The sequence below is a fragment of the Schistocerca piceifrons genome, chromosome 5, assembly GCF_021461385.2.
Source record: "Schistocerca piceifrons isolate TAMUIC-IGC-003096 chromosome 5, iqSchPice1.1, whole genome shotgun sequence".
NCBI lineage: Eukaryota > Metazoa > Arthropoda > Insecta > Orthoptera > Acrididae > Schistocerca > Schistocerca piceifrons.
The window spans coordinates 472,258,854-472,275,291 of NC_060142.1; the positions used below are offsets into that span (position 1 = coordinate 472,258,854).

At 38.3% G+C, this 16,438-nt stretch overlaps 1 protein-coding gene across 2 annotated transcripts in view; it reads right to left on the reverse strand.

Moving 5' to 3' along the window:
* LOC124798566 (protein O-mannosyltransferase 1) overlaps positions 1 to 16,438 on the reverse strand; it is a 163,266-nt gene that overhangs the window by 55,531 nt on the left and 91,297 nt on the right. For both annotated transcript variants that reach the window (XM_047262025.1, XM_047262026.1), the window contains exon 6: positions 12,282 to 12,531. In XM_047262025.1, the coding sequence (XP_047117981.1) occupies positions 12,282 to 12,531 (250 nt within the window). The remainder of the gene's footprint in view (positions 1 to 12,281; positions 12,532 to 16,438) is intronic.

The following is a 16,438-nucleotide window of genomic DNA, read 5'->3' on the forward strand; positions in this document are numbered from 1 at the left end:
CAAGTAAACTATTGAAACTATTGACTGACATCACAAGCCTCACAAGCCACAAGTAGCACTATTCTGTGAGTCTGACACAGCAGTCACATGACACTGCATGACGACATGTTTTCCATCCATAGTTCATACACTGTTTAGTAATTGCCCCTGCATTAAAGTCATCAGCAGTAAGTTGTTGGTTCAGGAAGAAACTGGTGATGGAGGGCCTCCCACAGTGTTCAAATATACCCCATCATGGTAGACTGTAGAGTGACCAACGTGGTAACTCAAGATACCCGCAAATGAGTAATATACTTTTGCGAGTTGACAGGAGTAAATTCAAATAATGCTTCTAATCATTATAATACACCTTGGCAAGACAAAAGTTAACAGTGATCTGGATCAAGTGCTGAAATAATTTATGCATCATGTCTTCAATGGAAGAGTTCATAACTGCACATAGTCATAAACAGCAGAATTAATTTATGCTGCTGACATCTGCTTAATACTGCATGGAACAGTACCTCAAGTAATACAACAACACACACAATTTTTATTTGTAAATTTTGTCACAGTGAACAACTGTTTGCCGTAACGGGAATGTATACAACACATACATGCCACAAGTAATGTGTACTAGGACCTGTATTCCAAAAGCTATTTTGTCATTAGGTTGTAGTAAGATTAAAGAAAAATCACCTGACAAATGACACTTTAAAACAGAGTTAAGAATTGCTATGTTCTAACACTGATTACATCAATTGACACTTATAGAGTTTGGAGTTCAGCTTACAAACACCTGAATCACAACGGTCAGATTTTTGATACTGCAAACAAATGCCTAAGTATAAAATAATGTGTTGAAGCTGGTAGCACAAGAAAATATAATTAGTGAAATATGTCAAAGAATATGTAATTAAAAAATAGCTAAAGAGATTAACCTGACATGCCATCACCCAACTCAAGTCTTTCCTTCACACAATTTCAAAGTATGGTTAATCATTTACACTGTGTACTTGAAGCATTTACCAAGATACAATTTCTGGGCTGCATGGATCCACTTAAAACAGCTATGGCTGCACTTTCCAATTTGCTGTTTTCATCTATGCTGGTGCACCAACCTCAGACTGTGGTACAGTTGTTGAGTGTGATCCATTCATTCCCCATCCATACCGCTGTTGCAATTCTTCAATGGTTACCATACGACATCCTACTGATGTGTGTTTAAAATGTAAGCTTGGTTCAAAAAATCTGGCTTGTAAAACTCCACACTTTTTTAGTAATGTATGTTATTGATTTCAAAGTTACATAATTACATCTTCGGACATCCACACAACAGTCAATAGTTGTGGAATTCAGTCGGCATTTTCACTACTTTACTTCATTGTTCAAACTTAGATCCTAAGTAGGACAACAGTTGGGTCACAAGAGCAGCAGCAAACAGAGCTGCATTTGTATTACTTTTTCTATGCATAGAAGCTGTATCTGATAGCTCAGAATTAATTACATTAGCACTACAATGCCATTATTATAGTTTTAATAATAGAATTTATAAACAAAACGATGATGAGGCAATGGACATTGCTGATCTGGCTGTTTGATATTTGCATGAACTATCTGGTGTCAAAAAGGTTCTTAGTTAACCACAAAAGCATGAATTATAAAAGACATAATAATACAATTACTAAAAGACTATAAAATATTAATACTCAGAAGTTCTAGGTAAAATAAAATAAGAGGAAGAGTAAATGTAACCACTCTCCTCATAGTTCATGCATTGAGTAGATGACGACAGGTATATAAATAAGACTGTAAATGCTTCTTCAGAGCCCCCCCCCCCCCCCCCCCCCCGCCTCTCTCCGCACACGCGCGCACGCACACACACACACACAAAAACAACTTAAGTTGTGAAGCAGCATACTGTGCTCAGCAGGTTGCTCTGCACCTAGATCATCAACTCTGTTCTCAGCCAGTTTTGGGGGTGCCATTTATTCAGTTGGACAGTTGGTAGCGATCATGACCACATAAAAAGTTGTGCAGAAATTATAACAAAGCCAGTATATGACAATGATGCTTTCACAGGTGACAGAGACTGTGATAAGGGGTAATATTCCTGTGACAGGAGTGGAATATGATATGCTGGGTAGAAGCTTAGGACAGGTCTTGCATCTAGGTCTTCCACAGGGATCTTACCAATGTGGAAAGTGGTTTAGAGCAGATTTGGTATAGGGGTGAAGCATATATTTCATAGGCACTTTGGGCAGTACAATACTACTTCATGAGGAGTGGGAAGGATTGTGGGCAGAATGTTCCTGATTTACAAGCACTGTGACAGGGAGATAAAATTCTGGTTAAGGATGTGATCAAGTTTCTCCAGTCCATTTTGATACAGGGTAAGGAAGGGGGAACACAGAGTGCTCCTTTGTATCCGTTTCAATGGAGGTCATTGGAAAATTAGTGGCATGTGTGGATAGAGTATGGGAGATCTATTTGCGCCCTTTGTTTGGAGGGCATAGCTTGTCTGTGAACACCTTAGTAAGACCTTCAGCATATGGGCAAGGCATTGCTTATAAATGTGAATGTGCCACCTGCTGCTGGCCGGACTATCTGGGAAAGACTTTTTAGTGTGGAAAGCATGGCAGCTACCATAAAGAAAGTGCTGTTGATGGTTGGTGGGCTTGATATGAACACAGGACTTTATCTAACCACAGAAGTGGAAGTCAACATCCAAGGAATTTGCTCAATGAGCTAAGGAGGACCAGGTGAAGCAGATAGGACAGGTGCTGAGGTTGTGGAGGAATGAGGATAGATTGTCTTGGCTGTTGGTCCACATCATAGGTATCTTCAATTAATGTGAACCAGACACCGGGGGTGGGGGGTTAGGACCTTGGGTAACTAGGAGAGACTATACTACAAAGTGTCTGAAAAATCTCCATACCACTCTTGACATTATACAGTTGGGGAAATCACTAAATGTTTTGTCTGTATATCCGATTTGAAGTTGATGAAAAGCATTGCTGTTCGTATTGTATGAATTTGTTTCTATATCACACTGTTTCAGTTGCAAAGCTAAGACTGTGCGAGTCGATACTTCCACTATTTAGGAGTAGTTAGTGGTATGTGTGCGGGTGCATGAAGGGCAAACAATGACAGAGATAATGAGTGTGCTTGGAAAACACTTTGGCAAGGCCCCACCACATAAAGCAACATCAATTGAATGTTTTCATTTCACACAGTTTCAAAGACAGGCCACATAGTGGACATAAGGAAAAGCAAGAGGAAAGGTATGCTTCTGTCGCACAATGAAATGACAGTCTCCAATGAAACCCATTTACAAAAAGGGAGCTGGACTTCAAGCACGTTGACCAACAGAGTATGAACACATTAAAAATTTTTGAGAGGAAATGATTTAGATCATTTCTTGTGAATGAATAGAGACAATGACACAGAGCACTGAGTTCCAGGCTGCTGTGTTTTGTTGGTACAATTTTAATAATTATTTAAACAAAAAAGTTTTTAATATAGTGCATTTTCAATTGGACTAAAAAGTGTAAAATAATTTATCTTAGCTTTATACAGATCCTAGCCCTAAGCAGATAGTCCTGAATATTTGTGCTTGTGAATTTTTAAGAGCTATGACAATACTTGAAAGACTTATAACTAAAAACACAGGATGCATGCAAGAGATAACAGTTAGGAGAACAATACAAAACTGATGCATAAATAGTTCACCTCCTAACTATTATATATTACATGCACCCAATGTTTTTCTTATAAATTTTGGAAGTATTGTAATAGTTATTAAAAATTCACAAACACAAATTATCAAGGCTATTTCTGTGGGATTAGGAATTGGTTTGGGGCTAGGAGAAATTATTTTGTATTCCTCAGTCCAGTTTAGAAACATGTTATGTTAAAAATTTGTTTTTATTTAAATAATAATTTTCTGATTTTTAGTCCTGTGTGTGTGAAATTTTTCCTTGGACTTAAATCATTCTGACGACACACACACACACACACACACACACACACACACACACACACACACACAAGCTTTCTACCCAGGGCTTCACCCTCGTACATGTATGTCACATATATTGCACATATCTCCTCCCTCCCCAGTCTCCTTTCATCTCCTCTTCCCCCTTCTGCTCAGCCATGCTCATCTGCTCTCATATCACCTGGAACACATTCAGATACTACCTGCACAACATGTTGGTCCTGCAAGACAACGAAGATGTGAGGTTTTACCAAACTTTTTCACCAGCACCTTCACCCCTACTGAACAGACCGACAAGAAGGTGAGTTAATTTTGAACTTTCATCCAGTTCTGAGCTATGTTCAAACTTTCAAGTCTCTAGTTCATTGGGAAGTTCGTTTCCAATCCACTGCAAAATTTGTACAGAACAGGCAGGCAGACAAAAAAGTGACCTCGTAAAAATCTGTTATTTTCTGATGAATGTGTGGTATATCGTAGCTCACAAACAAGTAACATGATTCTCCTGTCTAATGAAATATACCCGTATGTGCAAGAGATGGAAAGCAACACACCTTGTGTTGTGATGCAATCCGTGATGTCATCACAGTATCCACCTGGACCATATACATTCTTTATTTCTGGTATGCAAATGAAAATATTTATTTTGACATGTGACAAATGTATTAGGTTGGTGCATAAGTTTATAATGTTTTTGTTTTGCATGTTGGTATTCCAATTGCTATGGGTTTATTTATCGACTGTCATTTTTATTTGTGGGTCACTGTTGCTATCTGGGTTTACATATTATCATTTTGTCATTTGGAGATAGTAAGCAGAGCTGTGGATGCTAGAAAGTAAGATGTCAAATGGAGAAATCGTAACATTTCCGACACATTCTTCCGTTCAAATTCAATTGAGGTGACAGCAGCAGATGCAGCCAGAAACATCTGCGCCCTGTATGGGGATACATCTGCGCCCTGTATGGGGATAATGTCATTGGACTGAGCACGGCAGAAAATGGTTTTCTCATTTAACGAGAATCATTTCGACATTAGTGACTATCTATATTCAGGAAGACCTTCGGGGTTTGATGAAGAGCATTTAAACACAACCACAATGATCCACATCTTTGTACTCAAGTACATGTGATCATTGGCACCACAGTGCGACATTTGCATGTGATGGGGAAACTTCAAAAATCAGATGTATGGGTGCCACACACTCTAAGCCAAAACCACAAAAATTAGTGGGTGGTCCTATGTGCGTCTCTGCTTGCTCGTCATTAAATGGCTTGTGAACGACACCGACCATTCCTATTCTGCATGGTTACTGGTGATGAGAAACGGCGTCTTTATGCAAACAAAAGGAAAAGAAAGAGATGGCTGAGCCCAAACAAAGCAGCAACTCCCTCTACAAAGATCTGTGTACATCCTCAAAAGATAATGTTATGCATGTTGTAGAACAGTAACAATGTGGTGTACTGCGAATAGCTTCCCTGAGGTGTAACCATCTCTGCTAGTATTTACTGTCAACAACAGAGATGTTTTGCAAATGCTATCCAAGAACAATGACCATGAAAACTGTGTCACGTGATGCTACTCCACGACGTCTGCCCGCTTTCTGCATGACTGACAAAAAACACTATAAAGGAGTTGGGTTGGGAAATCGTTCTGAATCCACCTTATTCACCTGATCTTGCGTCCTCAGATTTTTCACCCTTACTGCTCTCTGCTGAACAGCCTTCAAGGAAATTCCTTTCCAGATAAAAATGCACTCCAAACATGGCTCAACGAGTTCTTTGGTTCAGTACTACATGATTTCTATAGTCACGGAATCAAAAAGTTAGCACAGTGTTAGCAGACTGTTGTAAATAGTGAAGAAGAATATATTATTAATGACTAAAGTCTCCGTTATGTGTATCTGTTGTGTTTATTAAACTTATGGAAAAACACTACAGACTTATGCACCAACACAATAGTTAATGCCTCAACTCAAAGACAAGGGAATCATGGATCATATGTGGGCACAGGAGGGCAGAGATCCAATGCACTTTGCAATTCAGTTACGCGAGTTCCTTCATGAATAATTTTGATACCCCTGGATTGGGCACAGTTCAGCAACATCTCCAGCCCCATTGAGACAGCCACTTCAAAGCATGGATCTTACCATGTCAGACAACTCATTACGAGAAATAATAGAGAGCTTCAATGTTGAGGAAGCCTTTCAAAGTACAACTACTGATATGCTACACAATATGTTAAGAATGCATGAAGATGCATGGATCTCTGTTTAAGGCACAACAGTGCACATGAAAGATCCACTGTAGTTTTTACATATAGGTACTTCAATATATAATGTAGTGTTTTGACTTGGTGGAAGGAAACATCTTGCACAACATAGATGATCCACAAACAGGTTGGCATATGACAGTAATATGTGGATGCCCATGGCTGAGTCACAGATTTATTTGCAAATACAGTATTCCTCTCCCAGGAGAAGTAGTTACAGGTACGGGGATATAGTTGGTTAGATGTGTAAGGAAAGAGAGACCCTCCACACACACACACACACACACACACACACACACACACACACACACCTCTGTGCTGCTACAGCATACCAGCTGAACCCACAATGTGTACTCCAGCTTGTTAAAGCACTTGTCCAAAAGCTAGCAATGTTTACATTCTTTTTTGTGTGCCTGTAAATAACTCAATCCTTTTACTAATTGGTGTGCTGTTTCCTTTGCTCTTTAGTTATTTATGTTCTACAGTATTTTCCTGAATATGTTGTTATTCCATTCTCAAGAAGCACTTTGTTGATAAGGGCAATGGTACAAAGCTGTTCAGACAGAAGAAAATAAAAGTCTGGCCTCTTCAGCCAGTGATAGTGATGACTGTGTGTGTGTGTGTGTGTGTGTGTGTGTGTGTGTGTGTGTGTGTGTGTGTGAGATCTATTTTAGAAAAAGGCCTTAACTTATGTGTTTAGTAGTCTTTCCATTGTGCGTGTCTGTGACTCAAAATTTCGGCTGTAATGTGAATAGCAATCTACCTGTTTCATAATATTGTCATTATTCCATCCTGGATTTTCCATTGATAGAAGAAAATAAAATGAATATAAAGATCTCAGCAACTCAACATTTACACAGAGCCATGCCAACTTGCTCTTAATCTAATAAATGACATAAGTTGCAGTCCCACAGATACTAAGAACAGAATGGCTAAACTGTCACAAAACACATATAAAAGCACAAGAAAATACCCTAGCTTAGGACAGAAGGATAGGTGTTATGAAGTTATAAAGGAAAGACGGTTCACTCGGACCCCAGAATGGAGAGACCCATTTGTTATAAGAACGAGGTGAGACTAGGAAAGGTGAGGGGGGGGGCAGTCAGAGTAGGAGCTCAAAGATCCCAAAGAGAGGAAGAGGATGAAACAGTATAAAGCTACAAATAAAATATTTAAATCAGGCATAATGAATAAAAATATAATACAAAATAATAATAATAATAATAATAGTAATAAATGATAATAATAGACAATATGAGGCATCACCATAAATTAATGGAGATTAAGTCCAGAAGAGTGTCTGAATGCAAAGATACGTAGGATGGCCACCTTTCAAAGCTCAAGGGAACTACAATTGAGTGGGAAGATAGAAATAAGCTGTATGGTTGAACAGGCACTCTAGTCCCTTGCATCTTGCTGTACAGCACATTTAGCACCTGGGTACAGTGTGTCCCTTAGGTGGGCAGTTCTAGTATTTCCCTCTATGTGCTCAGCTACTTTAGTAATGGTCATTCCTATATAAAATGCCGTGCAATGGACACACAGTAGTTAGTAAACGACAGATGTGTATTCAAAACTTGCCCTACCTTTGATAATGTATGATTTACCACTGGTGGGGCTTGAGGAGGTAGGTGCTGAACATTATATGAGTATACATGCCAGAATGTAAGCACGGAAGCTCAGCAAAAGAATTTCTGTTCTTGTTTAGGCGACACATACAGTTATGTTGTCCCGGGCAGTCGCAAAGCTGGGAGAATCAATCTTAGGAAGGGGACAAGACAAGGCTTGGAATTCAAAAGTTAGTGGAAGTTCCACCACTGAGACTGGCAACAAGAAAGTAAGAGCGGATGGGGAAAGTTCCGGGTACTGCAGTTTCAAAGACAATAGTGCCATCATACATGCAGCAGAACGAGCAATCAGATTTCTTCTTGTGTAGCTGACATAACATAATTGCAAAGTACACTAAACTGCCATTGCAGAATGTTTGTTCAATTCTATCACGTGTGTGGTTGTTTTTGTATGTAACCATCGCAAAGAGAACTGCGAAATATTGTCATTTGAACTGATGAATTGTGAGCTCTTCATAGTATCGACTACTGCCAGTACAATCCAATATGTGACGTTAAGTGCACATATGGGGCAGGTCAGTAAGACAGGTAATAGTCACACAGAAGATAGAATTGTCTTGGGCTACAACAGTTTGGCAGAGACACTGGACTGACCAGACTAACAACCTAACCAAAGATAGTAGAGTGTGAATTACGAACAAGCAATAGCTTATTTCTTTATTTTATTTTATATTACTTTCGAGACGGAGGTCACTCAGACACTTCAGACCTCAACAATCCTAGCCTAACCTGCTGCTGTTGTTGTCTTTAGTTCCATGACTAATTTTTGCAGTTCACCACATTAGTCTATTCTGAGGAAGTTGTGTCACCTCAGATGATTAATGTATCTGAATAATACTTGAACCTATTTATTGCAGCCATGCCTTGGTTTCCGTCTACAATTTTTTATCCCATACCCCTACTCGCTGCTACGAAATTAACTGCTCTTTAATGCCTCAGGATGTCCTGTCAACCAATACCTTCTTTTAGCCAAGTTGTGGCATAAAGTTATTTTCTTCCCAGTTTGATTTAAAATGCCTTCATTAGATAATCAGTTAAATGGCCTATTCTTCTTATGTAGTGCTACATTTCAAGCTTTTATTTTATTATTGTCTGTACTGCTTATTGTCCACATTTTACTTCCATATCAGCCTACACTCCAGGCAAATACTTTTATACTTTCATATTATGAAAAGGAGAGAGTGCTACTCACCATATAGAGGAAATGCTGACTCAGATAGATAAAACAAAAGGACTGCTACACATGTGAGCCTGCGTGAATATGTGTGTGTGTGTGTGTGTGTGTGTGTGTGTGTGTGTGTGTGTGTGTGTGTGTGTGTGTGTGTTTACTTACTAACATTTTAATTTGTTCAAATGGCTCTGAGCACTACGTGGGACTTATCATATGAGGTCATCAGTCCCCTAGAACTTAGAACTACTTAAACCTAACTAACCTAAGGACATCACACACATCCATGTCCGAGGCAGGTTTCAAACCTGCGACCGTAGTGGTTGCGCAGTTCCAGGCTCAAGCACCTAGAACTGCTCGGCCCCCCGGGCCGGCTTTAAATTTGTATTTGATGTTAACACATTATTCAGTTTCTAGAAACACTTTTCTTTCTACTGCCAGTCCACTTCTTATGTCCTCTTTACTTCTGTCATTACATTATTTTGCTGCCCAAATAGCAAAACTTGTCTATTACTTTCAGTGTCTCATTTCCTGATCTAATTCCCGCAGCACTGTCTAATTTAATTCAGCAAAACTCTATCATCCTTGCTTTACTTTTGGTGTTGTTCACCTTACGGTCTTGTTTTTTGTACACTTTAATTCTGTTCAACTGATTTTACAAGCCCTTTGCCATCTCTGTCACAATTATAATGTTACTGGCAATCCGCAAAGGATTTTTCAATTTTTTTTTTCTCCCTGAACTTTAATTCCTCTTTTTTAAGTTTCTCCTTGGTTTCTTTCAGCACATGCTCAATGTACAGCTTGAATAATACTGGGGACAGGCAACAAACCCTGTCTCACGCGCTTCTCTACTACTGCATCCTTTGCATGTATTTCAACTCTTATAACTGCACTAGAGTTTCTGTAAAAGCTGCAGATAAACTTTCACTCTCTGTATTTTATCTCTGATATTTTCAAAATATCATATCACAAGGGACATTTTACAGCTTGATGAAGTATTAGATATATTGTCTATTTAGACAGAGCACAACCTCAATTGGAAAAGGATAGGGAAGGAAATTGTTTGCTTTTTATTAGAACAATCTGACATTCACCTGAAATGATTTAGAAAATCCAACAATGAACTAACTGAAGAAGTGGACAAGGATATGGTCCTGCTCCTCCAAAATCCAAATTCAGTGCTTTACCCCCTGAATTCCCTCATTCAGCGAGGAGCAATAATTTAATGATTTCTCTGCTAATACAGTACACAAATTACCATATTTACTCGAATCTAAGCTGCACTCAAATCTAAGCCGCACCTGAAAAATGAGACTCGAAATCGAGGGGGGAAAAAAAAAAATTTTCCCGAATCTAAGCCGCACCTGAAATTTGAGACTCGAAATTCAAGGGGAGAGAAAAGTTTTAGGCCGCACCTCCAAATCGAAACAAAGTTGGTCCATTTTAATATGAGACACAATTTAGGTCGAATGAATGACGATACAGCTAAAGTAGTTTGGTTCGAGTCGTAAGCTTAGCAGTTAAGGTGTACCAGGTAGCCATTGCTATGCGTCAGGTGCTCCGTCCGTATTTATACAGGTACCCCTCCTTTTTCACGTGCTTCATCTGGTTTGAATTGATTGCTTACTTTTCTTTGATCTCTTAAGTGCCGTTCTCTTTGTTATAGGTGTTTATGTCACTCTGAGCTGAAAATGCATTATTGTACTTTGTCATGCATTGTTGTACAGTGTCATGCATTGTTGTACTGTGTCATGCATTGTTTGTCGCATTCTGATAATGAGCGTTTCTGGCCTGTCGCCGCTCGCGGCATGGCTTGCTTTTGTGCGTGCTACCGCCGCTTACAATGAAAAAAAAAAAGAGTGGAATTGTCTCATTAGCAAAACAATGGCAATAGACTGCTATTTGTTGTTCCTTACACTGCTGCTTTCTTTGATAATGATCAACAAGAATCAAATAATAGACTGTGTATGATAGAACATGTTCTGAACGAGAGTTTAGCGAAAATTTTTATCCGTTTGAAAATCTTTGCGGGCGCCTCTTTAGTACATTACATTGTGCACTGAAATTAGAGTCATCTTAGATTTAAAAATCTAGTCAATTGTCGTGCTTCATTTCTGACTGTATCACTATTACGCATAAGAATAATATGAATATAAACATGACATGATATGTATATTCTTCCGCGTTTGCTGTTGTCTCACACTAGTTTCGTAGTTTATTAGGCTGACAGGATTTGAATGAGATAGCAGCAAACACGAAAGAATACATGGCAAAATGTTTATATTCGTATTATTCTTATGGTGAAGAGAATACTGCATGTGATTCACAGTTCATAAAAGTTCCTATTAGCAACCGTCTCTTCTCACAGGTAGGAAAAAATTCAGAACGTAGGGTTGGCCATATTGACAAACATCCCAAACAGTCTTGCCAGTCGGATTTTCATAGTACACTGAAATGCTGCTACATTCGAAGATGAACAATGCGGAATTTGTATTTACTTCGTTGGATAATGTACGAAAATGAAGTGGTTGAAACTCAGGGCGGAGAAAAAAGCTCGTCTTCCACCTTTTTTTTTTTAAATTTATTTACTGACTCAGAGGTTTTGGCGCCAGTATTTATCTTTGTGCCTGCAAAGCATGCCTGTGTAGCGCTACATATATTCGACGGCAGAAGTTAGCTGTGACGGCACCTACCAATATTTTTCAGAACTTCCGCTTACTTTGCACTCGATTCTAAGCCGCAGGCGGTTTTGTGGATTACAAAAACCGGAAAAAAAGTGCGGCTTAGATTCGAGGAAATACGGTATAATCAAACATCTGTGGACTACATATGTTTTAATCTAAACCATATCCAGAGACTACCACAACTTTCATTAAAACATTTGTTTGTTTCACATTGCCCATTCAAAAAGTGTCCCAATGACAATAACAAGTGCAGAGATTTGGTAATAATGGGAAGATTGGGCTTTGAATGGGATGTATAGGATTGAAATTTATCCCTTCAATAATAGATAACTGAATTTCCCTTTTTTATGCAGTCACTATACCATCTGCAATTTCATAAAAAGTGTGAAAATATGTGGGACAAACACTTTTGCAATGTTACAATAATCCTAAAATTAATACAAATACTGAACAGAATTACTTTTCTCATTTGGCACTGACTACTTATGTTACCTCAGTGGAACTAATGTACATATTCCATCTCAATAAGCGTGTAAGTACAAATAATCAAGTTACCTCAAGACTAGCCTGGAAGGCACTTGACATTACACTGTCATGTGGTCCAGCTAATGTAAGTACTGAGAGATGAGCATAGAATATCCCAAGATATATCGCCACAGGCACTCCAATAACGACTATTAATCGGGCCAGTAACTGGAACACAACTGCTGAATCTGACAGCTTCCTGTTCCCAAGCAGTTTCCAATAATCTTGTGCAAGTATTGCCATTGCAAGAGAACATGAAAAGAACCCCACATACTTCACACTGAAAACAAAGGACCAGCATTTCTTTTAAAATACACAACACCATAAATCAGACAAAACAGATAAATGTATAGGACAATGCAGCCTGGCACATGCTTCTACATGCTTTGCACAAAACATTACAAAAAAGCTTCATGCATAGACATATAAATGTAAAATACAAGTAGAAACAATTTAAACAGACAAAAGACCACATAGCCTGCACACAAACTGACAGTGCAAAATGTTCAGGTAATCTCTCTCTCTCTCTCCCCCCTCCATCCCTCCCCTCTCTCCCCCCCCTCGTGTGTGTGTGTGTGTGTGTGTGTGTGTGTGTGTGTGTGTGTGAGAGAGTGAGTGAGAGAGAGAGAGAGAGAGAGAGAGAGAGAGAGAGTGAGTTTCAGTACAACCAGCAGCTAGATGAGCTGAAGTGACCCACTCTGGTTCTGTTATGCTCCACAAGTATTTGGAGCCATGGTGTCTACAGTGCTTCCCACATAGCAGGTGGTTCATTCGGTAAACACAAAGACTGAGGTAGTTTCAGTTACATTCAATTGGATTAACATCCAGGAAATTTTTGAGATACGAATGGTTGTTGTTGTTGTCTTCAATCTGAAGACCGTCTGATGCAGCACTCCATGCTAGTCTACCCTGCATAAGCCTCTTCATCTCTGCATAACTTCCGCAACTTATACCTATTTAACCCTGCTTACTGTATTCAAGTCTTGATCTCCGTCTACAATTTTTATCTCCCCCTCCCTTCTGCCCCCCCCCCCCCCCTCCCTCCACATACATACTTCATTCAATTACCAAACTGACAACTCCTTGATGCCTCAGAATGTGTCACACCAAGTGATCTTTACTTAGTCATGATGTGTCATAAATTTCTTTTTTCCCAAATTTGATTAACTCTCCTCATCTGTTATTCGCTCTATTCATGTAATCTTCGGCATTCTTTTATAGTACCACATTTCAACAGCTCCTATTCTCTTCTTGTCTGAACTGCTCAATTGTCCATAATGCGCTTCCATAGAAGGCTACACTCAAGACAAATACCTTCCAGAAAAGACTTCCTATTATATTTGATGTTCACAAATTACACTTTTCAGAAATTGCTTTTTACTTGAAATTACTAGTCTGCATTTTATATTCTCTCTACCTTTGTCACCAAGAATTTATTTTGCTGCCCAAATAGCAAAACTCATCATCTACTTTTAATGTCACACTTCCTAGTACAATTCCATTTGCAATGTCTCATTTAATGACTGCATTCTGTTATCTGTGCTTTACTTTTGTTGACATTCATCTTATATCTTCTTTTCAAGACACTATTGATTTCATTAGACTGTTCTTCAAAGTTCTTTGCTGTCTTTGACAATTATAATACCATCTGGAAACGTCAAAATTTATATTTCTTCTCCATGAACTTTAGTTCCCTTTTGATATTTCTCCTTGGTTTCCCCCATAGTCTGCTCAATCTACAGGCTGTATAATGTCATCAAAAGGCTACAAACCTGTCTCTACCCTTCCCTACTACTACTTTCTTTTCGTGTCCTTCGACTTTTAACTACAATGTAGTTTCTACACAAGCTGTAAATAACTTTTCACTCCCTGTATTTTTATCTCTGCTACCATCAAAATTTCACAGATTACTCCAGACCACACTGTCAAAAGCTTTCTATAAATCTCCAAATGCTGTAAACCTTCACCTTTCTTCAAACTATCTTCTAAAGCAAGTCGTAGGATTGGTATAGTCTCACATACTCCTACATTTCTTCCCTGAGGTCGGTTTCTATATTTTTTTGTTTTTCTTTAAATGATTCATGTTAGTATTTTTGCAACCGCATCTTATTAAATTGATGGTTTGGTGATATTCACACCTGTCAGCACTGGTCTTCTTTAGGATTGGAATTATTATGAGGATATTTTGCCTACCTCATATCTTGCACACCAGGGGGAACATTTTATCATGGCTAGCTCTCCCAAGGATGTCAATAATTCTGAGGGAATGTTGTCTACTCCAGATGCCTTGTTACATCTTAGGCCTTTCACTGCTCTGTCAAATTCCTCTCGCAGTATTGTATCTCCCATCTCATCTTCACCTACTTCCTTTTCTCTTTCTATAATATTGTACTGACATTTGTTTCTCTTATACAGACCCTCTATATATTCCTTCCACTGTTCAGCCTTCCCTTCTTGGTACAGGGTGGATTTCTAACCAATTAGGTAAACATATTTGTCTCTCCATTACGATGCCCCACCACATTCCATACTTCTGATAGTGGTTGAAATATGTTTGTTCTTCTGTGTTTCTTACTTGATATGTTGATGTTTCTGAACTCCCCCTTCCCCATGCAGAAAGTTGAAGATCATCTCTTTTTCAACTAAAATAAACTGCTTTCTTTATACATGGTGAGGGACAAAATATGTTAAGATAGCTTATCATTCATTTTATGTACCAACTTTGATGGTGCACACTGCATTTCACAAACCATGTTTGGGTAACAGATATCTGTGGTGGTCACAATAACACAACCTTATACAACACTGTTCAGTAATTATAAACTTGAAATCCATGCTATATATGAGAAGCACCAAATGGAAACATTCTAAATAATATAAACAAACAAAATATTATTAAAGCATAAATTACATTAAAGCAGGACAAGCAAACAATATTCACAACAGCGAGTGTAGTCTGACTCATACATATGCCTACTATGAGAAGATAAAAATGTACAATACTTACAATCCCAGGCAATTGGTTTTAAATGATGATTACTGGTTTAAAAAAAACTAAATTACGTAATCAGTAGTAAATACAGACTGAAATGATAAGTGGAATCAAGAAATGCAAAGTCACTATTGGGCAATAAATAAAATTGCAGTAAAGTTCTGAGACCTTTGATAACACAGTATGTCAAATCAATAAAATCTAAAGCAAAATTTTAATGAAAGCCCACAAGTTAGCTGTAATACTAAAAAAACTATCCACACACAAAACATGTAAACAATTTAACGTGCAATATAGTGCGGATACGTCAACATGGTCATCCTCTACGAGAATATACTAATGTGGACTTAGACTGCTGCAGGGAGAGTAGAGGTGTGTGTGCAACAAGCCCAATCTCCACCTAAGAGGGATGGAAGTCTACATCTGCACTTCTGCTTCTGCGAAATCAGAACTGACACACGGTCATAAAAATCACTGATCATTTCTGGTGTCGTGAGAGTCAAATCTGAATCCTGCCATGGATTAGTTGTTTCACTCATTTCAATATAATGAAGTATGAAATAAAGCAACACATAACACAAAGCAAAGCAGAGCACACAAAGTAATTGGTAATGGTTACCACACAACTTGTTACTGGGGCTAGTAGTGTCATAAAGAAGGTGGGACAGGTCCGATCTCTGCTAGTATCTTACATAACTGAAGTTTATGACATCTCCAAGGTAAAATTGGCACCTTAAAGTATGAATAATAGCTTTCATTGCATTTATTGACACTATGCAAACTCATATGCATCAATGGCATTATCACATTTCATTTTTGTACTTCTAATAGGCCACATCTAATACCTGCTTGTATCTATATCAATACTGTTATCTACATATTTTTATATGGTATGTTACAGATGAGCACATCCTACCTAAAGGTTCTAAACGAATAATGTATTTATACACTGGACTATGCTGGATATCATTATCATGAAGCTCATTCGCACTACAAACAGTAAATTAAATTTCATTGATAGTTTATAACAAAATCATTTCCTGCCTTTACAGACTTTTCTTTACAGACTTTGTCAGATACATGTTACAGAAAGTGGTTCAATGTGCCTCCTGAAAAGATAAAATATGAGATGGATTTTTAACAAGTATGTGTTTAACCTTTGTTTAAGATCAACTGCTTCAGAACAAGGCACATT